The 26971-nt window shown below is 37.3% G+C and overlaps 1 protein-coding gene across 1 annotated transcript; it reads left to right on the top strand.

Moving 5' to 3' along the window:
- Nucleotides 1–651: 651 nt before the first annotated feature.
- On the top strand, nt 652–23839 carry adra1d (adrenoceptor alpha 1D). Its single transcript, XM_007235544.4, has 2 exons — nt 652–2044; nt 20298–23839. Exons 1-2 carry the CDS (start codon nt 1060–1062, stop codon nt 20852–20854), a joined length of 1542 nt encoding a protein of 513 aa, XP_007235606.2. The 5' UTR covers nt 652–1059; the 3' UTR covers nt 20855–23839.
- Nucleotides 23840–26971: the final 3132 nt, after the last annotated feature.

The raw sequence follows: 26971 nt of genomic DNA, 5'->3' as shown, positions 1-26971 counted from the left end.
GACTTTCATTTTTAACGTAGCTGAGCATTTACAAAACACAGTGACTGGAAAATAAAAATAAAACCAATAATATTATTTCATCTAATTATTCTAATATTTAAACTAATACAAAAAGACCAAATTAAGATTGAATCCATATGAGATGATAAAAGATCAAATAAAACCAAAAATATCATTTTAAAACAAGTAAAATGAGTCAAAACAAATAATGAAACCAAGACTAACTATTGAGTAAAGAACTACAAAAAGATTAACAGTACAAATGAAAGTAATAAACAGAAAATAAGATAATACACATTTACAGTGGATTTAGAACGAATAATTTCAAATAATTAATACAAATTAAAATAAAAAAATATTTACATATTTTGTATATATTTTTGCTTTAAAATAAAAACAAAACAAAATAGAAATAAAATGATTATTTTTCTCACCTCCTGCAGTATAACCCACCCCCCTCTGCTGGTCCCGCTGAGAACTGCACCGAATGAATTGAGATTTGTTCCACACCCGTTTTCCGAAAACCCCGCCCCCTTCGCCGTGATTGGCTAATAGTTCAAACAAGCGCTCTGGTGCAAACATTCTCTAATGTTTACTTGCACCCAATCACAGCTCAGGGAGCAGAACTCTCCAAGCAATCACAGTTGCGATAGGCGGGGCTTGCCTGAAAACGGGCGGGGAAACAGAGCGCGGTGCGCGCGCTTAATCCAGTTTGGAGCGCTCGGCTGAAGATGCCACTTGTGGAGATGTGACGGTGCGCTGACTCTGCAGCGCTGCGGACTGTCTCAACTGCTTCCCCGGATCCCTCTTCCTCTGGGAGGGCTGGAAACAAAGTCCTGGAGGATTCTGGAGGTGCAAAAAGAGAAGATCTGGTCCAAGGATGTGATGGTTCAGAAGTGGATGGATGCAGTTGGATGAGAAAGCAGACCCAATGAGAGCCAGGAGGAACTCAGCTTGGGACGGGGAGCCCAGACGGGCTTGGACATGATGATCCTGCCCGTCCACTGCAGGGAGTCAGAGCAGTAGAACTTTTCTCCTTTCCTTTATGGAGTGTCAAAAATGACCTTTTTCAAGTTGGTGAACGAGAGCAAAGATGCCATTGAAGCCCTCAATGAGACTTTGGACGTGGAGCCTTTATTGGTCAACAGTACCATTACAAAAAGGAGCACCAGCAGTAGAGGCGCCAACCTGACCTGCACTGGCATCCTCTTGGAGCCCCAAGTGGTGGCAGTGGGGGTCTTTTTGGCCATCTTCATCACGGTGGCGATTGTCGGCAACATTCTGGTAATTTTGTCAGTACTCTGCAACAGGCATTTGCGAACCGTCACCAACTTCTTCATTGTGAACTTGGCGATTGCTGACCTCCTGCTGGGAGTCGTGGTCCTGCCCTTCAGCGCCTCCCTGGAGGTTCTGGGATGCTGGGTGTTCGGCCGGGTGTTCTGCAACATCTGGGCAGCGGTGGACGTCCTGTGCTGCACAGCCTCCATCCTCAGCCTGTGCATCATCTCTGTGGACAGGTATGTTGGGGTCAAGTACTGCTTGAGGTACCCCACCATCATGACAGAAAGGAAGGCAGGTGTCATCCTGGTGGTCATCTGGGTGGCATCTGCCGTTATCTCCATAGGACCTCTCCTAGGGTGGAAGGAGCCACCACCAGCTGACGAAAGTGTCTGCAGCATCACCGAGGAACCAGGCTATGCCCTGTTCTCCTCGCTCTTCTCCTTCTACCTGCCACTTTCTGTCATCCTGGTGATGTACTTCCGGGTGTACGTGGTGGCCCGGAGGACCAGCCGGAGTCTGGAAGCCGGCGTCAAACGGGAAAGGGGAACCTCCACGGATGTGGTGCTGCGCATCCACTGCAGGAGCCTTCCCGAGGAGGCTCTGGAGCACAGTCGCAGCCGGGGCAGGGGTCAGCCCTTCCGCAGCTCACTGTCCGTGCGACTTATGAAGTTCTCCAGAGAAAAGAAGGCAGCCAAAACTCTGGCCATCGTGGTCGGGATGTTTGTGCTGTGCTGGCTACCCTTCTTCTTTGTGCTGCCGTTGGGTATGTAATGGGCTTCTTCTATTCTATTTTGCTTTTGCTGGGGGTTCATATTGAAGTCTTGGAAGTTTGTTTTAGAAGGTATAATAAATCAAATGTATTCTACACTGTTTTCTAGTAATTCAATATATAAATATATATATATTTTGCGATAGAATATGTTTAACTAATGGTAATATGATTTTACAACATGTTTTCAATATTTATTTCAATATAGATGATTTCCAGCCTCTGTACAGAACTGATTGTGGTTTGTTACAAGAGTGCATGCGTTTGCAGGTACAGATATCTGTTTTGAGCAGTTTATCTGTGGCTTTTATATTGTTCATATCAATCAAATCATTATTCATATCAAAATTATATTGTATCGATACAAATGTGCTAAATATAAGATCTCTTCTTAGGGATGCTTATATAAAACAAATATATGTAATTCTACAATGCACATTTTAGCTTCAGTAAATCATCAAATGTATTAGCTGTTTAACTACACTTGGGACAATTAATACATTTAAAAAGGGAAACTGTCACTTTAATGTATCTAAGGTAATTTAAAGCAGGATTAATTTGTAGATATGTACATGTTTTCTTTCAGAGGTAGTTTAAAGGGTTCTTTAAGTGAAGCAAAAGAGGAGACATTTTTTGTCTCTAGATAAAAAAACATTTTTGGAAAAAGATAGGACAAAAACGTGTACACTGGTTCTTCAAACATGCACATTGAACAAAAAATGTTTTTCCATGGCACCAATACAAATACAAGGACGCCCTGTATCATGTTCAATTTAGTGTAAAATGATTGCATACTTACAGTTTTTTTATATAGAGATATAGGTATATCCTAGGGCTGAACACTTTTTTGTTCAATATATATGCAATATATATTGAGATATAAAAAAAAAACCAAATGACCCAGCATGTCAGGATATTAATCATGCATTTAATTTCAATAATATTAAAATATATAAATATATAAATATATATATATATATATATATATATATATATATATATATATATATATATATATATATATATATATATATATATATTAGACAATAAAAGTCTACCTCTAGCCAAGATGTCATGGAACATTAGGACTGTGTTTATTTTTCTTGTGAATCAAACAGCTAAAAAGTTACATTCCCCTTACATAACACTGCACATGATCACACTGCAGTGATGGTGCTGAAACTATATATAAATTATATAGTATATATGCAGTAATACATTGTACTGTAAAGTAGTGTCCGTACATATTTGATCTAGGGGTTGAGGTTTTCCTGGAGGAGTCAGGATAAAGATTTGAGTCTCAGTGAATTTTTAATTTGTAGTAATTTGTGGCTGTCCATATTAAAATGTAATATATGCTCATGTATATGCACAAATAGCAAGGATTGGGTATATATTTTACAATATTGTATATGCACACACATATATAAAAATACATACATATATATATTAATAAATATGATAGTTTGTTTTTTAAGGTACTGGAAAATAAATTGTAATATATTGCTTTCTTTTTAGTACCACAATATATCGCCCTACTCTTAACATTGCAATATATCGCCGCCTTTATCTCAATATGACAGTATATTGCCTTATTCTCAAGATCACAATATATTGCCTTACACTTAGTATAGCAATATATCACCTTATTTTTTAGCATTGCAGTATATTACCTTACTCTCAGTATTGCAGTATATCTCCTTACTCCTAGAAATGCTATATATATATATATATATATATATATATATATATATATATATATATATATATTCTTAGTATTTTAATGTATCTTCTTACTCTTAGTATATCAATATAACATCTTATTCCTTGTATTGCAATATATCGCATTATTCTTAGTATCATTATATAACACCTTACAATAAGTAGTGCAATATATTGCCTAACTCTTAGTATTTACAATGTAAAGCCTCACTCTTAGTATCGTAATATTCTGCCTTACTTTTAGCATGGCAAAATATATTCTTACTCTTAGTATCACAATATAAAACCTTACTATTAGTATAACAGTTAGTGTGGATAGCTCAGTGGACCAATCACAGGGAAGGGAAGGTGTACATTTACATTTCAGTTATATTTCTGTGTAGGTAAGATACAGACGTATAAATTGATCTTAAGTATTGCAATTTCTTACCTTACTCTCTGTGCCACAATATATATATATATATATATATATATATATATATATATATATATATATATATAGCCAAGCTCTTGCCTTTCTAGGCTATGATTAAAACTATACAGCCAGATGATTCCCCTGTTGAAGCAGCAGCTGTACAGTCTAAAACAGTGCTTCTATATCATATACATGCAGCTACTGCCTTCTCAGACAGGTTCATACATTTTAAACAGCAGTGCATTATATTCTGAATGGACTTCATTTAGGATTCAGCCATATATCCTGTACAGCACATTCTCAGTGTTAAGTGCACTCTTATGGTGAGTAAATGTTAATGCGGTTAATGCAGTTAATGCAGTTTCAGACTGTAAAACAAAAAGTAGCACACTATATCCACAGAGACCATATCAGTCAGTCAGTCAGGATTGGTAAAAAAAATACCTCCAGCACAACCATCCACCATATTGAGCACCGGCACCCCCCAGGGCTGTGTGCTCAGTCCACTGCTGTTCACTCATGACTGTACTGCAAAGTACTGCTCAAACCATATCATCAAGTGCATAAAATAACCTTTGTTCCATATCAAAACATATTTGTAAAAGAAATAAAAACAACTTTACAGTTTAAAGAGCTGTAAAGGATCGTTAGCAGTTTTTTAAGGACTTTCTATTTTATACAAATGGTTTCTTATAAAACCATATAAAGTAGTTATTCTATGCCATGTGCAAAAACCTCTTCAGCAATCAGATGTGGTGAATTAAAGCTGGTAGATACCAACCTCAAGAAAGTAGTTCTAAGAGATTAACACGTCTACTGTTAAAAATGAACCAAAGATTTGTAATTAAAACATGTTTACATGTCTATTTTAATTGTCCAGATCCACTTTTCTAGTTTGTTTTATTGTACAGAGTTTAATCTTGTAATTATGAATTCTTTAAGCTGAGCAACTGATTTATATTGGCTTTCAGGTTAACATTAATTTTGTATTAGCCCTTACTTATGACAGGATACAAAAGACAGGCATCCAGCTCCAGTGGTAAGAGCACTAACAGGGTCTTTAGGGGCCACAACCTTCTCGTTGTTGCACGACAAAACTGTCCCATATCAAAACTAATTACTGTATGATAGGACGGCCCATGCTTTAGCCATCAGCTCACCCGTCACAGTCCCTGAGCCATTTATGCTTCAGGGATGACATTAATTAATGGGGGTTAATGGATTTTATGCAAGACCAAAAGTCACAGTTAGCATTCTAACCACACATCAATATGCAGTGATAAATGGAGCTTAAGCAGGGAGAAGTTTTATTGGCTTTCTTCTGATAATTTTGTGAATGTGAATTTAATGATGATGCATGTAAGTGATGCAATATTAAATAAGTGAATGGATACACAGACTGCCGGAATTTAACCATTGAAAGGGGGCTCTAATACCCTGGATGCAAATAAGACACAGTTGGGGCACCAATGGAGGCATAGAGTTTCTGTATGGCATCCAGCAGCACATTTACCCACAGATGTTGCAGTGGTGCCTGTTGAAGTTTGTAACCCAGCTGGTCCCATAAATTTTATAAATTGTATATGGTCGGGGGGAGCACACTTTTGGAAAGACAGAAGAAATCTCTGCCTAAGACATACAGTAATTGCATAAAATGTTTTATTTTTATAAGTAAGCAAAATGGGATTACCACATTGTAAGGCAAAAAAACTAATTTACTTTGTCTTTTTGTCTTTATTTGTAAGTAGAGGTGGGCGATATGGCCCTAAACTAATATCACAATATTTCATGGCATTTTTGCGATTATGATATACTTGGCGATATGACAAAACATTCAATTAAAAAATAAATATTTCAAAAATACCCTACTGCAACAAAATGAGAAAAACATTATAATATTGCATACGATATGATATGACACACCTAAAACAGAGATATAAAAAAAACAAGAATTTTCATCAGATTTGTAACAGAAGTCAATGATCCAGAATGTCGTTATACTTATTTTACTAATTCACTCTAAATATATCCATAACTGTAGTAAAGTAAAATAAATGATACAGTACAGATATAATCTTTAGTAGTCTCTAGTAGATATATAGGGGGAAATGATGAGAACAGTGTGAATTTTTCTTTTGCTAAAACTAGTAAAAAAAATTAGTACACTGATGTGATAATTAAGGGTGGATGATATAGCACCATATTTCAGGGTATAATATTGTTCAGGATATTTCAAAAAGTTGGCGATATTATCGTGTACGATATATAATGGCACATCCCTATTTGTAAGCATTTTCCCTGGATTTTGTCCCTCTCACACAAAGCAGGAAAGAAAAGGGAAAAATCCAAGTGTTTTTGTAGCATTTGTATTGGTTCGTTGATCATACAATTTACATAAAGTAAAGAACAACTGTCGAATTTGCATTATGTTAAAAAAAGTGAAAAATGAGGATACAAGGTTTTTGCCGTGCCAGAAATTATATGAGTAGCTATTTAACTTAACGTAGCTAATGCCACGTATGCATTTAATGTATGCACGTATGGTTCTTTGAGAAAAAAACATGCCCATAATTAAATTAAATTATTTTTAGCTTACTACATACTTTGAGCAAAATCGTCTAAAAACTTTATTAATGCACCAAAAGAAATGCTAAAAAAATACTTGAAAATTTGAAGTCAGTGACTTCCACTCAAAGTAAAGTTTTTTTGTTCTTTTGAAGATCCACATTTTTCCTTTGGACACCAACAATTGACTCCATATGGAGATCATCTCCAGCACAGACAAGAAAGCTCCTGTGCGTGTTGATTCAGAGGCTCCAAACCCAATCATGGCAGCAGCCTGATTTAATATACACACATCTTTTCTCCACTAACCGGTTTTCTGTGTTTGTTGTTGTTGTTTTATTATCTTGCTATCTGAGGGTCTGGTCCAACCCAAGCCTGGGAGGCTTTTAACAACCAATCAGTGAGCCTTTTCTGGAACTTATGAGCTCCTCACACTTAAAAGAGCAGCAGTTAGTCTGTAGGGCCACCCGTGCTATATAGGTGTAATATTACTACACCTACAAAACATATACACACTGCCCGACCAGGTTACCACCTTGATTTAACTAAGCAAAAAGGAAAAAGCCTCCCATTGGATAATAATTACTGCACGGTAGGGGTGTATCGCCATATTGTATCGTACGTGATAATATCGCCAAAAATGTAGAATATCGTGAACGATATTATACCCTGAAATATCGTGGCATATCACCCACCCCTAATTATCACATCAGGGTTCCACTTTTTTACAGTTTTTATCAAAAGAAAAATTCACACTGTTCTCATTTCCCATTATTTATCTACTAGAGACAGATTATATCTGTCCAGTATCATTTATTTTACTTTAATCCTGGATATATGGAGATACTTGGAGTGCATTATTATTATTATTAGTATCATGACTGATCATTCTGGATCATTGACTTCTGTTACAAATCTGATCAAATTATTTGTTTAATATCTCAGTTAGCCATATCATATTGCATGCAAAAATAAAATTCTAAATAATTGTGTTTTATCATATCGCCAAAAGTACCCTCATCGTGAAACTACCATAAAATATTGTGATGTTATTTTAGAGCCATATCGCCCACCCCAAGTTATTAAATCGTAAATGATGCATTGAGAAGCTTTTCATTTGTTGACCATGTGAAAAAAGGGACAAGACCTGTGGTCATGGAAAATATCTGTTATATATATATATATATTGGCATGAATCAAGCAGAGAAAACATCTCTAAGGAGATTGTTGAACTACTAAAATTGGATTAAGAACTGTACAACAACAAAAAAAATTAAAAAGTGGATGGACAGCAGCGGAAACATCATCTCTGAGTACGAAATGTGGCCAGAAATAAATATTAAATGATTGTGATCAGCAATCAATTAAACCGCACTATAGAAGAGATGCACCCATAATGAATAGTGCCTAGTGTAGCCTGTGGGGGCAGTGCTATGATCTGGGTTTGATGCAGTTGGTCAGGTTTAGGTTTTTAAAACTTTATGTGAATATACCTAAATATACTGAATATAGACCAGGTTATTCCATCAATTATTTTTTACTTCCCTGATGGAACGGGCATATCCCAAGATGACAATGGCTTCATGGATTCATGGGGCTTGAATTGTAAAAGAGTGTTTCAGGGAGAATGAGGGACAGTGGACAGTACAGTGGGTGGTAATTATCGTGACCAGTGGTGTTTGGCTAGAAGAGTCCATACCCCCCCAACACACATATCCCACAGGTAACATTCTTTAGCTTTAATTTCACATTGTACTATTTCCTCCCCATTAAAACTAGTTTTAAAACTGAGTCGCCAAGTGGTCCAGCGGTCTAAAGCGCTGCCACTATGAGCAGGAGGTCGCAGGTTCGAAATCCCGCTCATGCAGCTTTACCATCAAGCTGCCGGCGCTCAGAGGGAGCAAAATTGGCCCTGCTCCCTCCGGGTGGGTACAGTACAGTAGATGGCGCTCTCTCCCCACATCACTCCTAGGGTGATGTCTGCAGCACAGAGCGTCTGTGAGCTGATGTATCAGAACCGAGTCGCTGCGCTTTCCTCCGAGCGTTAGCGCTGTGATGCTACTCGGTAATGCTGCATCAGCAGCAGCTCGAAAAGAAGCGGTGTCTGACTTCACATGTATCAGAGGAAGCATGTGTTAGTCTTTACCCTCCCGGTGTGTTGGAGCATCACTAGTGATAGGGGGAGTCCTAATAAGTACGCAGTGTAAATTGGGGAGAAAATGGGAAAATCAAAAAGAGAAAAAAAAACTGAGTTTTGGTTAAACTTAGTTGACAAAACTTATTTGGTCTATGTTAAAATTTTTTGTGGTTGGATTTGTGCATAAAATTCAGCCTGATCAAACTGAGGTAAATTCCTTAGGGATGTTTTTGTACACCTGGAAGAACCCAAAGCAAACATTCTCAACTCCTGATAGCGAACTCTGAGCAATAGGCCAATAAATTCCTGCTTTTATGAAGCGAGTATCCTGAAAATGTTTCTTTTGGAAGCAAAAAAAGAATTGCTTAAGGAATTCTCTGAAAAAGTAAAGAAAATTGCTTTAGAAAAATCTATTTACTACTGATAATTCTCTTTAGGCCTACACTAAATAGAAACTGGATTAAATGGGCACTGTAAAGGTTTAGCTTATTGTTTATTGTGTTACAGTGGGACCCTTTTGGGCTTTCAGGCTTTTCTAATTAAATTAAAACACATTTTGAGTTGCTCTTTTTTGTTTTCACTGAGCTTCACAAAGCTGCTGCATTAGTGCTGCCATACAGAACACACACACACTCAAACACACACACACACACACACACACCCAAACACACACACACACACCCAAACACACAAAGTTCGTAATTAAGGCCATGCCTGCTGGTATTCTGCTCACATTCTCCAAGAGGAAGGAGGGCTTTTAGCTGATAGCATCTTCTGGCACGGGTTGACTGTGGAAAGCCCACTTCAATGCTGATCTGAGAGCAGTCTGGCCAGGACCCTTCAGACACCAACAGTTGGTATTTAGGTGGCGGAAGTTAGGCCGAGGCTGCCTGAGAGGCTGATAATCTGCTGGCTTTTCCAGAGAACCCCCCCCTGACCTCACTTGTATTACGCTCCGCTGCCCTAATTGTGCCCCTAATTGAGTTTAAGGGGGTGGTTTCCTTTAGCAGCGTTTGGCAACATGTGCTCAGCCTCCAGGATGCAGCCAGGAGATGAGATGGCTCTAGTCCACACGTAACACAGGCAAACGCAGACTTATGAGAAAGAAGACTTCGTAGAAAGAAGAAGCAGTTGAGGAGGCTTAAACAAGAAGATCAAAGTACTTCTGTCCTGCTATTGGATGCAGGTTTAGAAACTGCCCATAACTATGCAAATTTTGCCTTCAAACACGGATGAGAACCAGCCGTTATTCACACTTCTGTAGAAGATGGAGAAACTGAGAGACGGAGGGATAATGTTTATGGAACAGGGTGGTAATGTAGGCTCAATATCAAAGGTTGTCATAGTACTAGAAGTAGGGGTGGGCAATATTATATCGTATACAATATATCGTGACACAGAAATATCATGATATTAAAAATCCATATTGTGATAATAGGGCTGTTCTGTCTTAAAAGTAGTTTATTATTTACTGTGAAGCTTTAGGTGTATTTATTGTATATTTGTTTTAGTTTGCAGTTTATATGCATGCACTAAATATTCTGCAATATTATTTGCTGCATTATATTATTTTATGCTATATTATTTATATAGCCACATTATGATTAATAATTCCTGAAATTAATTAATTATTTTAGTTTTCCTATATCGGCAAGTATATAGTTATCGCAAAAATACCCTGAAATATCGTGATATTATTTTAGAGACATATCGCCCACCCCTAACTAGAAGTGTGGTTGATACCGGGGCTGGTATGTCGTTGTCGTATTTGGATATCATGTGGTATGAAATCCTACATTATTTGATTATTATCAAATTTAGTTTAACCTATAGTTTGCTATTTTTATAAAGTATAAAGAATTGAAGGTTTTAAAACTGGAGTATTGAATTAATTGTGAAATTGTAGTATAGAAATGTGATTGTTGTTGTTGTTGTTGTTGTTGTCATTTTGAACAATATATATATACACTACAGAGAATAATCAACTTAAATAAGGAAATCTCATAATGCTTAATGAAAATCAATGTATGATGTTTTATTTCAAGCCATTTGGAGCATTTCTATTGGTTAATATTTAAAATGCACTTACAGAACAGCTGATCGATTCAAATTAATTGAGATTAAAAATTTAAAAATGAAAAGGGATTACAGGGCGTGATCACAAATATCACATATATGACATATATTATGTATACTATAACTGATATTTACTCATGTTTACTACTGCATTACTGTTTTATGCATATGCATTATTTTTATAGTTTTACTTTATTATTATTTTGCACTAGTAGTTTATTCACTGTCCACTCTGTACTACTGTACATCTCTACAAGTTTGCAGCAATGCTAAATTTAAATTATTATCTGTATGGCTGACATCAGTTATCCTCACATTATGCACATCAACTGGTGTTCATTTTCTACTGTGTTTAACTGCACTGCCTCCATTAAACAGACACTAAAGACATATATATATCAATATATCTTATCCTTCTGTTGTAACTTTTGTGTACTATGTATACCTGTGATACCTACATATACAGGTAAATATATATATATATGTGTGTGTGTGTGTGTGTGCAATATATGAATAATGCATGATACAGTATATTGCCTATGGACAAATGGAAATCTCAACAATTTATATATTTATAGTGGATTTTTTAATGGGAAACCCTATATTATAGAGCACGCTTGCTGAAAACTCAAGTTATCCCATATCACCAGCACAATAAAATCTCTGGTGTTTTAAGTAGTTGGCAACTTTATGAAGTGCTGACTGCCAACACTTTTTTATAACACTTAGTGTTGATGTCCCTGACTCCAACAGCACACTGCTCTACTGCAAAGATCCACTGCATGGGCTGAGTAGCTCAGAGAACTCCATCAACAAGCTGAGCTCTCTGAGGTACCGGACTATGTATTTTCCCTTCTATGAGAATTCCTATTGAATAAAATGTTTTTTTTTTAATATAAGTGACCGCACTGACCAGTCTACATAGTTGCCTTATTAGTCCTGGGCTCATTTTGGGTTCAAAAGTACAGTATGGTCTATTAAACGTGCTGTGCTTTCCAATTGCTGAGTATTAGCGCTTTCCCACTGATGTGGAACCGGCATTATTTAGTGTAGTGTATTGGACAATACTGTGACCTACATGGCTATCTGTAGTTGTAGTCTAGAAGCACTAAAGGATGATGGGTAATGTATTTTTTTTTACCCCAATACACTGGACTAACTAATGGAGAGCTGTTGTACGTGTTATTTCCTACTCCAGTAAACCAAATAAGCGTTCTTCTGTCTCTGTGTGAGTTCAAATATGTTGTGGATGTTGAACCGTTTGCCGCATTTTCACCAACAAAAGTACCAAATTCAGTGTGAACCATGTTCACCAAAGCTGTGCAACGGCCTCTGTTGATAATGTATGATGTTATGTTTTGGCAGTTCCTCTAAAACTGGTGGAAAAACAGTTCTTATAAGCCCGAATGGAACTGGTTCAAGAACCAGAGTTTTTTTGGTGGAAAAGCGCTATGTACGGGATGTAATTTTATAACATGCCACATCACCTTTGGTCTTCATTACAGTCTACTCTGACAGCCCGACTTTCCATTGATAAGGTCCTGCAACCTGTTGCTTTACCTTCTCTGGATGCCACACTGCTGCCGCCTCAAGATCTTGCTGTAAAGATACAGATACTATGCCATCATGGCCAGTAACATCAACAAACCCCTACAATCCTGGTGTTTTGTTGAACGCATTGGTTCACAATGTCTAATATACCAGGCGTGGGCTAGACTAGAGGTTTACAGAAGCCTCAAACACTGAGCTGTGGAATTCTTTGGAATGATGAGGAAAATGGTGCGCCATCCAGTATTTTTGAGATGAGTTGGAGATTGAGGCCAGGGGCGTAATTACATGTTTTTTGGGGTGTATGGGTGTATACGGTTTAAAATCATCAGGGGGGTGGGGGAGAGATACGTTGTATAATCATTAGCCGGGGCCGAGGGGAGAGATACGTTTCCAAATCATCAGCGGGGGGGGAGATATATGTCTTAAAATCGTCAACGGTGGGGGGGGGCTACGTTTTAAAATCATACGCTGCATATCCCCCTATGATTGCGGTGGCAATCATAAAACGTCACAACTTACCCAACAAAATACACAAATCAAATACACACACACCAATGCTCAAATACAAAATCCATCTCTACTAGATAACAGTAGAGACAGGTACTCAAACAAAAGCAGGATAATTAATGCTATTCAGTATAATAACAAAAGAGGAGAAGGTGTCCCAATGCTTTTGTATCAACCAGTCTTATGTAAAATAATCACTCAGCTTCAATCTCTTCATAATTAAGAAATATGAAAACCTCTCCTAATTACAGAGTGAACACCCTATAATAATAAATATGTATAATCGTAAATAATTGAGATCTCTTCAATCCTGATGAATAACTCAGCAGTATATCCAGCTCTGGTGGCGGCTACAAAAACTGTCTCAATCTGTCTCAATCTCACCTGTACAAAATCAGTCCCAACGTCTGGATAATCAATCTGGAGTGGGACGTCTGAGGGTTTTCAGGCACTTTGTACACTGCAAAAAATCCATTGGCAAAAACTAGACAAAATATATGCAAATTAAGACAAATATATGTATGTTAAGCAAAAAAATCTGCCAATGGATTAAGCAAAATTTTCTTAGTAAGATTTCTTACAAAAAGCAATACCAAAGTCTCAAAATGAGTGAAGAAACACCTAAACCAAGCAACAAAAAAGTCACTGTTGGACACTTAAAATCACTTAAAATCAGATACAAATTCTAATTAAGAATGATTAATATTATTATCCTTAAAATAAGTAAAATAATCTAACACTTACACCATGCTTAGTAAGACATAAAGTCTTATCAGAGAAGAAAATACGATTTATTGCCTTAAATTTAGAAAATTTCACTTGCTAAGATTTTTTTTTTTTTGCAGTGTATATAATAGTTAGATCCACAGACGTCATCCAGCACCAGATGCCCCTAATTTGATGAAACAATACATTACGTGCAACTGTGGGTGTTACAATACTATGGGTCAATTTCCTGAAAAGGGATTTAGCCTAGTCATAGATTATGTTTTTCTTTCAGTGGAAAATCTTATTTAAAATGCTGTGAAGCCGAGAACACGTATTAATCCCTGTCTTAATCCTTCAATGAATCATTTAAAATGACTATATAGCTCCAACAATGGATTCGATAAAGTTATATATATATATATATATATCACTGTTGGGCCCTTAACTAGCAACTGTGTAATAACCTTTCAAATAGTATCTATATCATAGCAGTGATTCTCAAACTTTTTAGACCACCTTCCAAGTACCACCTACTGGGGTTGCCATGTTGGCCTTGACTGCTCTTGAAATCTGCAAATTATTGATCATTGCTTCTGGCAAATGCAGTATGCCTACTGAGACATCTTAGAAAGCTTGAAACTGAGGGGAAAAAAGTATTGGATGATGTAGAGAACTATGGTGCATACATGTCATTTCACTGAACCCTAGATTACTGCAAAAACCTTCAGGAATATTGGTGTTCCCCAAGGTTCTATTATAAGGCCTATAAAATACTGCACTGTGTCACGCTCTCGCTCTGCTTTGCTGTGTTTCTGCGTTTCCCAGTGTGTTTCCCCAGTATTTTTCTGTCACATGTTTGTAATTTGTAGCTCCGCCCTTTCCCCAGGTGTTCATTGTTAAATGTTAGTATAAATAGTACCTGTTAGTCTTGTTTAGTATGTTTGCGGTCAGTCTTTGCACCTTCCCTTGTCGTTTGTCTTGCCACGTTTTCAGTAGTTTATTCCACGTTGCATAGTTCTTTGTTCATCAGTTTTTCTCTGTTTATTCCGCGTTTCTATCTCTAGTTTGTTTCCTTGTTTATTTCTTGTATATATTTATGTTTAATTCCTTGTATATTTTTTTCTTAGTCCTGTTTAGTTTATTATCTGTTTAGCTTAGCTCTTTGTTTATTTCCCTGTTTGTTTATTTTTATATATTCTCTCGTTAATTCCTTATTTGTTTGTTTTTTTATTTGTTATTTATTAAAGTCTGTCTTACCTGCTTTTATGTCCGCCTCCCGTCTGCTTCCCTACGTCATAGAAAGACCGACCGATACATAGACAAAGGGGTACTATTTATACTAACATGAAACAATGAACACCTGGGGAAAGGGCGGAGCTACAAATTACAAATACTGGGGAAACACACTAGGAAACGCAGAAACACAGGGAAACAGAGCGAGAGCGTGACACACTGCAGCTATGGGAGTTTCAAAACACGTACCACAGCCATAGTAATCAGCAGCCATAGTTTTTATCTAATCAGCAGCCCTAGCAGTCTGGAAATGATACCTGTTGAGGCCTACAGGAGAAAACTATAAGAAGATAACAAATGGCTGCTAACATGAACATGAATGGTGGAGGTGAATCTGTGGTCTAGAGCAGGGGTGTCCAAACTTTTTTTGTTGGGGGCCAGAAGGAGAAATATATTTAGAGTCACGGGCCACAGACTCTGTAATAAAACAAATAATGAAATATACCACTTACTAAGATTTTTCAAATTGATGTTTCATTTCATGATGTCTCTTAATATTAAACTCCTTAATTACGGCAACTTTTAGACTCTTTGGCCCGTTTTTCTGCGCTACAACTGCGCACTCTCTCCGCTTTTAGACTCTTTGGCCTGTTTTTCTGCGCTAGAAATGCACACTCTCTCCGCTTTTAGACTCTTTGTCCCGTTTTTCTGCGCTACAACTGCACACTCTCTCCGCTTTTAGACTCTTTGGCCTGTTTCTGACACCTAGCGTTCAAACTTTGAATCTCGCATTATAAAAACCTGCTTAACAGCGGGCCAACTTTCATTCTATTTCTAAAATACCTCGCGGGCCGCTCCAAAAAAGGAAACGGACCGCAAATGGCTCGCGGGCCGTAGTTTGGACACCCCTGGTCTAGAATATAGAGAAAACTGTGGTAAATAACTATTAATACAGTGCGGCTCTACATAAGGGTGTGTTTAAAGTTAGAACTTTGGAACTGACAGTAATGAAAAGTAGAGCGTTGAATAGTTGAATGGAAAAAGCATCAGGTGTAGAGAGATACGGCTCTGCGTACGTGCCTTTTCCATGAACTCTGGAAGGAGCGCCTTGAAATGAAAGTGAATCTTCAGGAATGCGGTGGATGTCAGCAACTGGGATGAAAGTGTTTAAATTCAACACACCCCTGCACGGGAAAAAGAAAACATAACCTTTAGCTGGTGTGTCTGGTGAGCTGGCAGGGTGTATACTTTGTGTAGATGAGTCATGTGACACTGTGGCTCGCTGATCAGGACGTGAGGTCATACTCCCTGACCTGTGAGCACCACGTATACAATGAGAGGAAACAGCACCTCGAGAACCACGGTTAGGCTTCTTGTTCAGTTCTATCACCGGGTCACAGCACCGGTGCGTGCTTTAGAAAATGACACCCGATTTAGATACGTTTAGATCTTTACAATGGTTTTGAGCTGAGGTGGAAAGTAATGAATTACATTTACTGAAGTTACTGTAATTGAGTAGATTTTATGAGTAATTTGTCATTTTTAAAGTAGTTTTTAAAATAGGTAATTTAAACATAACCTTTTACTCAAGTACATTTTAACACAAGTAGTTTACTTCGCTACATTGGAAAACTCCCCATTACTGAGTAAAAATAAAATGCTGAATTAAAAAAAAGAAATGGTCACGGATGCTCGTGCGTGGAATAATGAGGCAATAACGTCCTCATGCAATACAAAACTGCAGCTTTCAAAACTTCCACATCAAACCTGAGAAAGCATGTGGTGTAAGTACTTTTATCATTGAACTATCTGCTTAAATGTTAAAAATAAAACATGTAAATATCAGTTAAAGCATAGCAATGGAAAGTTAAAAAATAATAATGAACTGTAAAACTATAAAAATACAGTTTATATTCACCTATATGACCATAACCTTTTAATAGTAATGAAAAAAAAATGCATCATAGAAACCTATACCACTTGTTCTTGAAAATGTTTTATGGGGGGGTCTGAACAAATACTGCCTGAAAGATCCAATTTATTATGTGGAATAATAGTTCATTACAAAAACAATTTCATTTATGATTTGTTTTTACTTTTTTACATCAAATAATTAAAAGTAACTATGTAACTTTTACTCAAAGTAAATTTTAAATTGAGTACTTTTTTACTTTTACTCGAGTAGATTTTTAAATTGAGTACTTTTTTACTTTTACTTGAGTAGAATTTTAGCAAAGTAAAGGTACTTTTACTTAATTACAATTTTTCAGTACTTTTTCCTCTCAAGGAAAAAGTAGATTCTGGTGAAAGAGACAGGAAGTACTGTTCTTCAGGCTGTAGCCAAACATCCTGCCTGTCGGCTCCCATAAACACACCAATTACCAAAAAAGAACTTGGATAGAACAAGCTTTCATCTCGTAGCTTCAATTACGCCCAGCGGCTGCATCCCCCCCCACTTGGTCAAAATCTCCTGTCTTCATTAAAATGGTTTGAACCCAAGGCGCTATTCCCAGCGAGAGCAGCCTGTACTCGCTCTTCTGAACGGCCCTGCCTGGCTATTTATAAAGCGCGACTCTGATAGGGAGGGACCCTGACCTCTCGTAACTCTGAGGATGGCCGCATGGCGTCTAAAGCCGAGGGGGCTGACGACTGTTTAATGTGGAGATAATGTCCGGCTCCTTCCCTCCCTGCGGAAAGGGCGCGAGGCTGGGAGGGAAATCTGAGAGAACCAAAAGTGCACTGAACTAAAGGCTCTGCTCTGGCTGGGCTTTAGCAATTAAATGAGAAATGTGTGTGAATGAGGGTCCACGTCCGTCACACTGCGTCTTTTCAACCAAAATCAACCAAAAAAGAATTGTCCTGAGAAATGAGTTCTTGAAAAAAGTCCTAATGAAATTATAATGTTTTTTTTAACCTCTGTTCTGATTAGGGGTGGGCAATATTATATTGTATACAATATATCGTGACACAGAAATATCATGATATTAAAAATCAGGGGCTGTTCTATCTTAAACATAGTCTATTATTTATTTACTGTGAAGCTTTAGGTGTATTTATTGTATAATATAAGTTTTAGTTTGCAGTTTATATGCATGCACTAAATATTCTGCAATATTATTTGCTGCATTATATTATTTTATGCTATATTATTTATTTTGCCACATTATGATTATACTGTTATACTATTATACTATATTTCTGAAATGAATTAATTATTTATTTTTCTGTTTTCCTATATCGCCAAGTATATCGTTATCACAAAAATACCCTGAAATATCGTGATATTATTTTAGAGCCATATCGCCCACCCCTAGTTCTGACCAGTTCTGTTTTTTATTGATTGTCATTGTCTTTGTAAACTAAACAAATCCTAATTAAGAGAACACCGTGTATTTAGGTTATAAGATAAGATAAGATTGTTTTCAGTGTTATTTCAGTTATTTTACTGTATATTCAGTATCGCATAGCTAAGAAGAATTATATTCATCAACCATTTTAAAAGAAGATATTTCTTAAATTGTTTTTACGAAGATTCTGACATTCACCAGTTTTCTCTTATTTGGGATTATGGGATTTTTGTTTGTTATTGCAGGAGGCGTCCCTGACTAATCCTCATTCAGTCATTTCAGATTTATTTAGCTTCTGTGAGGGGTTGATGAATGCAATCAATCCCTTAACGTAGTGGTCTACCACTCCAACTAACGCTGTTACTTATAACAATTTTTTGTTCACTATATCCCATGATAAAAAGATGTTTTTTCTAATACTTTTGTCCATATAGTGCATATGGTAGTGTAATGTGGTTTTAAGTTTATAGCTTATTATAGCTTCAAAGATGTCCAAACTAAGTCTGAGTTCATCGTTTTTTGTTTTTTGATGGATTCTGATATGATATTCTGAAGTCCATTAATCATTTTTTTTTCCAGTGTGTAATAAAAATGCTATTTTTTGTTATTAATTTCCAGTTGATTCTGTAACTCAAAGTGGAATTAATAATAATAAAATCATTGCTTCACTGTATTCAGTGTGTAGGAAAAACACAGAAGTAGGGAGTTATTAAAGATAAAAGACAGGAAATAGTAAAATAAAGGGGGGATTGAGAATGAAAGGCGTGTGATGACAGGAGTGAACACTTGGAGAAAACACATCTACAAGTCCCTGCATTCCACTCCTCTGAAACCAGCATTCTTTTGACCCCCGTCGCAAGTTTATTTTCTCCCACTTTACCTCAACCTTTCTGGGCCTGCAGGAATGGAACAGGGCAGTTTAGAGGGTTCATGACTTCATGACTGGATCAGTGTGGTGCGGCTTGTCTATCAGACTCTTCACCCGGTGTTTGTTTGAGTTTGAGTCGGAGTTTTTGTACAGCAGATGGTTGTTGAGGATTCTGCGGCCCACTCTGCTGCCCCTCTTGGCCAGAATAATCAATCTCAATGGGAAACCGTTTGACGCAATGTGAGGAGGCCTCAGGACTATTTAAAAAATGCATATACTTTCACAACAGCCTGCAGTGCTGCGGGCTACACTGGCATTAACATCATGCAAAACAGCGTCCGATCTAAAACGTGCCCAGCAGGCACATAATACCGCTGCCTGGGCAGGGTAAACACTCAGTACAGTCTACAAATGAATCTCAGTCAGCGTGGCATTCATATAGAAATCCTAAAGGCTGCACTGCCCCATAGCTGTGCACTAAAAATTCTAAAAACCTCCTCAGTGTGTTTTGATGTAGTCCTTTATTAAAGATGAACTGTATCTACAGTACCCCAATTTTTACACTGAAACTCTAAGGTACCATCAGCAGGTCCAAACTTTCCTTTCTATCTGTTTCTATCTAACACAGGAGTGGGTTTTGTAACCTAGTAATTCTTGTAATGTGGTATCTAATCCTAATTGTACATTGAAGAGTATCCAGATATATTCATATTTACTAAGCCCTTCTTAATGTGAAGATCATGTGCAGTTCTATGTTTTTGATGCACCACTGATTAGTAGCTAAATAACAAACATTTTGAACCTTTTGTCTATAGTCTATTGTCTTGTCTTGTCTTATCTTCTAATTTAGCACCTTTAAAACTGATGATTGTAATGTTATGAAAGCTGACGTTTCGATTAATGCTTGAAATATGCAAAATTATCTTTCAAAATTGCCCTTTCAGCAGAACAAAAATCATTTATTTAGTTCGAAATCAGAAATAGTAAATATTTAGTCAACATTTAATATGGTTATACTTATTTAAATATTATTTTATTGCAGTGTAAATGTAAATCGAAATGTAAAGTTTGATATTTTCCGTATTCAGACTCTGTCTTTCTCTCTTTTTGCCCCCCAGGCTCTTTTTTCCCAGCTCTGAAGCCTTCGGACATGGTGTTCAAGGTAATTTTCTGGCTGGGCTACTTCAACAGCTGCATAAACCCCATTATCTACCCGTGCTCCAGCAAGGAGTTCCAGCGGGCCTTCACCCGCCTGCTGCGCTGCCAGTGCCACCGGAGGCGGCGAGCTCTGCGGCGATTCTACGACCAGCGCTGGCGTACGGCCATCAAAGGCCCTGCCAGGGACTCTCGAGGAGAATACAGAGTGGGGTTACCCCTCCACGAATCGTGTGGAGGCTCTTCTGTCTTCTCGTCCAGGAGCAAAGGCCGCTCGCTGCGGATCAAAAGCTGGAGCTTCTTCCCTCCGCTGCAGAAATCCTCCTTCCACCTGAAGGAAAAGATGAACAACTTGTCCAACAAAATAAAGAGCGGCGCGGGGAAGAGCGCGGCGCCCGCGCTGGGCAGGACCGAGATCGATACCGTGGCTATGGGGATTTACAGCGAGTGTGGAGATCCGGGCGGATACCAGATCTATGACCTCCCGGAATGCTACGGCCTGAAGGAGACGGATATCTAACCGCAGGTGAAGGGTCTGCGGATCATCACATTGCTGCTGTCGGGCATGCACACTGCAAACAATGCAAATCTCTGCGGGTGAAGGCATTGTAAATGTAGGCAATACTTGTAATATTTCTCATTAAGAGGCCGTTATAAGAGTGGAATCGTTTTTTTATATGTACACTAGGGGTGGGCGATATGGCTCTAAAACAATATCAAGATGTTTCAGAGTATTTTTGCGATAACGATATACTTATCGATATTGGAAAAGATACAGAAAAATTATTCATTCATTTTAGGAATATAGTATAATACTATAACAGTATAATCATAATAATGTGGCAAAATAAATAATATAGCATAAAATAATATAATACAGCAAAAAATATTGCAGAATATTTAGTGCATGCATATAAACTGCAAACTAAAACAATTATACAATAAATACACCTAAAGCTTCACAGTAAATAATAGACTACTTTTAAGACAGAACAGCCCTATTATCACCATATGGATTTTTAATATCATGATATTTCTGTGTCACGATATATTGTATACGATATAATATTGCCCACCCCTAATGTACACTATATGTCCAATCCTTAGTTGTGCAATATGTTATACTGTGCAATATGTAGCATAAAGCTATTGGCGCTGTGGCTAATGCTAGCATTGAGCTGTGGAGCAGCATCCAGTACTTTTTGGATAAGCTGGGGAGTTGAATGCAATCAAATCCTCACAGCAATGCTTCATACCATACTTCAGCCAAAATTCCTAGCTCAGACACAGTGCCATGAGCACACTGGCCACTGGTGTTCAGCATTACAGCAGGTGTGGGTGGGTGTTCCCACACTGTTCTCTTTAGAGTAACCAGTTTACACACTGCTGTTCCATGATTTTGGGTACAGCAGTGTCAAAAAGTAAAATACTATAAAAAATCTGATTTTTTTTTTTACTTGTGTGTGATGAGATGATTATTTTATATAAATAACAATAATATAATATGATAATAATACAGTGTTTTCAACAGGACCAATATGAATCTCTGGAATATCTTCCTTTATAGTGTTATATATATATATAAAAAGTCAAAGAGAGATTTGAACAGTACCATAAGGAATTGCACTCGATTGATCAGTGTATCTCAGAAATTGAGATCTTCTTTACAGAAGAAAGTATGAAAAAAAATATTTGCAATATAGTAATAAATAAAGTAATTGGTCCAATTATATATTTATATATTTACCGGGTTTTTTTTTTTTTTTTACAGGTTTTTGAGTGACAGAAAAAAAAGTCTCTACAAAGGACCAAATTGTGTTTTTAATTGTTGCTTTATAATTGGCTCTTCAAAGCCAATCTTCAAAGCCAACATTAAACATGAAACAATGTATAGAAATTAAAATTTACAAGTTGTTATATTTATTATATAATTTTGATCACTGTAGAACAAAAACAATAAATCTCCAAAATAGCAACTTTAGAGAAGAAGGGAAAATAATCATTCAGAATTTTAATGGAATGAAAGTCAATAGAAGAATATTTCATTTCAATTACTTTTGGATTCTATTGGTTGTTCATGATAAAAGTTTAACACAATGCACACAACAACTGCCAGTTTAAATAATGTTAAAAAACTGAAAAATAACTGCAACTGGAGGATATGGGTACACAGTTTTTGGGTGACAGTGATATTTGTTTGTTTGTTTGTTTGTTTGTTTGTATTGTTTGTAAGAGCAACAGGATACTGCCTACATTTACTGTAAGACGCTTTCACTTGCCAAGATCTCATTTGTCCAGTGCAGGGAGACTAAAAGCAGCCCGCTCAGAGACGGACTTAAACGGGCAGCTTTGACAAAAGCACAATCGAGGAACAGTTTCTGAACGAAAACTGAAAAAGACGAGGAGCACTGTTCTGTTTCATGTTTTTTTTTTTTGTAAGGAATAAAATCATGTGGGTTTTTAACCATGTCACTTCCTTTTTGAGAAGTGAACAAGGTGCAAATGACTGTCCTTCTTCCTGTGAAGACGCTTCAACCACAGCGAAAGCCGACACTCGGCGTACAGACTCTGTGCTTCTGGTTAACTGTGCACTGTAAAAGTTCACGAGGCCTTTTTAAAGTGATCCTTTCAGACTGTCCAGTTCTTTCACAGCCAGTAGAGCAACACTGAAGAGCTCCTTCATACTCTACAGTCAATCAGTCGTACTACACAACTGGCCAAAAAGGCCCGAACCTGGGGAGCAAGATTTTACTGTGATTGTATATCCAATGGACTGACGAACCAGTGGCACTGCTTACTATTTATATTGTGATTTGCCAGGACGTAGTGTGGCGTTCACGTGGGCAAAGTGCTTAAGGTTGAACTGATTGTTATTTAAATGCTTTTGAGACACATTTCGTGAAACATATGACTTATATAAACTTTATAAAATTGTGCTGAAATGTTCTCATTTCAGATGGACTCGATGGCCTAGGAAACATGCTCATATGGGGCCTGAATGGGCAGCCCAACAGGGAACTGGAAGGATTTGTCCATGGGCTCCATGTTGGCCCCACAAACAGTATAGTCGCCCACCAGGGTCAGTAAAGGGACAGTATTAAGGGTTAAACATGGACTCCATGTAGGTTATATACTGTACATAGGCCTAAATAGGACCCATGTAAGATTTAGGTGGGCTAACTGGTGGCGCCCATTTCCATGTTCAAACAATCCCAAACAATCCCAATCAACCTTAAACCCACCTAGACCAGATAGGTAGCACCTCTGTAAGCTATACCCCACATGAGCATGTTGTCTAGGCAGTCTCCAACTCAAAACTGACCAATAAGAGAGAGTGACACATGAATGTGAAAGTGAGAGTGGGTGAAAGTGAGAGGCATACTTAATTAACGTTCTTCAGAGTCGCTAGCGTTGTCGAGAGATGCTTTGAATTTGTTTGTAGTTGCAAATGTGATGACGTCCATCAATGTCTGATATAAAGCAAAATAAATCAGATAAAAGTGGACTTCCTGTCAGAGTTTTTGGTCCTTTTCCTAGTCTTGGTTATTCAGTGCATCTATATTTATCAGTTTTATGATATTTATATTTCCTAACTGGTCAATAAGGATTTAATAATTGTCAATTGTGAATTTCCCCTCGGGGATCAATAAACTATCCATCCATCCATCCATCCATCCATCCATCCATCCATCTATCTAAGGCTAGAAATATACGCAAATTACTGCATGTTGCTGAAGGGTTCCACTACAGAGCAGATCATAGTTTTCAGTACTGAGTTTCACACAAAGTCGCTTTCACAACACATTTTAATATTCAGCGCAAGTGGGTATCCAGTACGTAATCCAGTATGAGCAGTGTCGCAAGGGGTGCTACAGAAAAGTCATTGTCTCGTACCACTGGTCATGGTGCTTTAATTTTCTCTCTACTCCCCAGCCAAAGCATCCCTCAAGCCCCTCCCTTCTCCCAATCTTATATCCTATAAATACATATATCTCTACCTTGTTCACATGCTCATGACAAGTCCCATATCATTCCTTTTTTACATACTGTCATATCTCTCCTTCCACTGCATTGATATATATCATGGTCCGAACTAGTAAAAATAATAAAGTCATTTCTGAGGACATTTAGATGCATGTGGACAGCAAGTACTTGTTGCCCTAAACCTCCACCAATATTATTCATTCTATTACTAATAGAACTGCACAAAGTAACTAGTCCCAGTTTTGCAAGTAATTTTGGTAAAGAAATTTATTCCTCAAATGATTAGTAAGAGTTTACACCTTGTTTTGCAAAGTATTCTTTGAGCAAATCCACTAAGAACAATTTCCATCACCTTATTTAAAGATTCTTACCAACTTTAAAGTGGTTTTAAAATGCTCACTATCTGTAATATCTGTAATATGCCACCACAGCTAAGATCAACACACTGCATCAGTATCAGTAAATGTGTGATCTTTGATGTCCAGTAGATGTCACTCTTAATTTGCTGTATCAGTAAAGGTGTTCATTAAATAATCAGCACTAAATGATGCCTTATTCTGGCAAACAGAGGCATTCATAAGATATAAACTCATAATATAAAGAGGAATTTCATTTAATTCACCCCCAGAGGACGGATCACGTTGCTAGAAAGGTGGAACAGACGTGAACCAACAACCAAATACCAACAAACATCTGCGTGCATCTAACTACTTTTCAGAGGAGGAAAGTAACTAATTACATTTACTCACATTACTGTAATTGAGTAGATTTTATGACTAATTTGTCATTTTTAAAGTCGTTTTTAAAATAGGTAATTTTACTTTTACTCAAGTAAAAAATAAAATGCAGTAAAAAAAAAATAGTTTGAATAAAAACAAAAATTGAGTTTTGTTCTCCATGGCAGCGCAGCTGAACTTTTCCCAGCAGTGTTTATTATTATTAGCACATTAAGAACATTTAAATTAGCCATATAGTGGCATATATTGACTTTTTGCCCAAATCACTGTGTGTCCAGACAGATGACCACAATCTTTTTATACGTTTAAACAAGGGCGGTAAGGACTTCATCTGCATACAGTCTGATCCTGATGTATAATAGAAGAAATGCATTCATTAATTCTACCATACATACTTTCAGGTCGCTCCCGAGAAGAGAGATAGGTCCATACGACGACGGCTCCACCCCTTTTTTTTCCTTATTAAGAATTAAAGATATATTTGCCAAGTAAAGCGTCTCCGGTAGTTTTTTTATTTTATCACTTTTAACATCTGATATGTAGTCTATGTTCTGATGTGAATAAAATATGTGGGCATAAGATTTATATTTTAAACAGTGTGCCAGCTTTTTTGGAATGGGGGTTGTACAGTCAAGGGAAAAGGAACTACATCCTCCTTCACTTCTGTATTTGTATTTATCAGGGCCTAAATAATTATATGTTTCTCTGCAACTTCAATAAATTCAAAAATATCCTCAGGTGACAGTGTGATTAAAAAATGTGCTGGCCTTTTTTTTGCCAAAAATATACCAACATCCAGAAACCAAGTGGAGAAACAATGAGAACACCATATAAAGTAACTCAATAATATATATCCACCTCTGGCAACAATAACTTGAAGTACTAGAAGTTCTCTTACATCCTTTTGTGGGAAAATTACACAATGTTCTACACAACATTGTACTGGGATTAGATTTGTTTACCCACCACTCTCGTTCATCCACAAATAGAAATTATCCTATACTTTAATCCAATCCAAGTGTCCTTTGAGTTCCTACCTTGAGTGGAAGTGCCACAAGCATCCATCTGTTAAATCTTCTATCTTCTTCTATCTTCTTCTATCTATGCATCCATCTCTTTTTCCTGGTCAGGATTGCAGTAGGTCTGGAGGTCTGGAGAAAACACACACACACAAAACTCCAAACACCTGGACAGGTAACGAGGGGGCGGAGTTACAAATGAGACAAGAGGAGAGTACAGCTGAATGGAAAAGTACTGGGGAGAACACTGGGAGATGGTAGCACATGGAAATAAAACACAACAAAAACACAAACGACACAGAGCAGGCGAAAAAGGAGACAGAGAGCGTGACACAGCTGAGAGAACATGGCAGTCATAAAGTGAACAGTGAACAGGTCCATTAGGGATAAGTGTATGTGTGCTTTGACTCATCATAAGGACTTCCTGTTGTTTCGAAGTCAGAAGTGAAAAGTGTCTATTGATTTTAACTCAAAACCATTACATTACATTACATTACATTACATTACATTACATTTGGCAGACGCTTTTGTCCAAAGCGACTTACAATAGTGACGTACAAAAGTAATAGAAGTTAAAGGTAAAACATCTTTATACAGGTCCTACAGGAGGTCAAAGGGAAATAAAGGGATAGAGGAGTGAAGGAGGGGAAGAAGGAAATGAGGTTAGAAGTAGTTAGTGTGTTAGAGTTGTTAGGAGAGTAAGTGCTCTTTGAAGAGCTCTGTCTTCAGGAGTTTATTAAAGATAGTGAGAGATTCTCCTGATCTGGTAGTAGAAGGTAGTTAGTTAGAGTTGTTAGGAGAGTAAGTGCTCTTTGAAGAGCTCTGTCTTCAGGAGTTTATTAAAGATAGTGAGAGATTCTCCTGATCTGGTAGTGGAAGGTAGTTAGTTAGAGGTGT

This window comes from Astyanax mexicanus, chromosome 25 (assembly GCF_023375975.1).
Source record: "Astyanax mexicanus isolate ESR-SI-001 chromosome 25, AstMex3_surface, whole genome shotgun sequence".
Taxonomy (NCBI): domain Eukaryota; kingdom Metazoa; phylum Chordata; class Actinopteri; order Characiformes; family Acestrorhamphidae; genus Astyanax; species Astyanax mexicanus.
Note: the sequence above shows the minus strand (reverse complement) of the source record. Positions and strands in the feature narration are given on the sequence as shown.

What these genes read in the sequence shown, in the direction of transcription:
- adra1d (XM_007235544.4), top strand. Translation starts at nt 1,060, where the DNA reads ATGACCTTTTTCAAGTTGGTGAACGAGAGCAAAGATGCCATTGAAGCC. An exon ending in CTTCTTTGTGCTGCCGTTGG is followed by an intron (nt 2,045 to 20,297) that starts GTATGTAATGGG and finishes TTTGCCCCCCAG; the next exon opens with GCTCTTTTTTCCCAGCTCTG.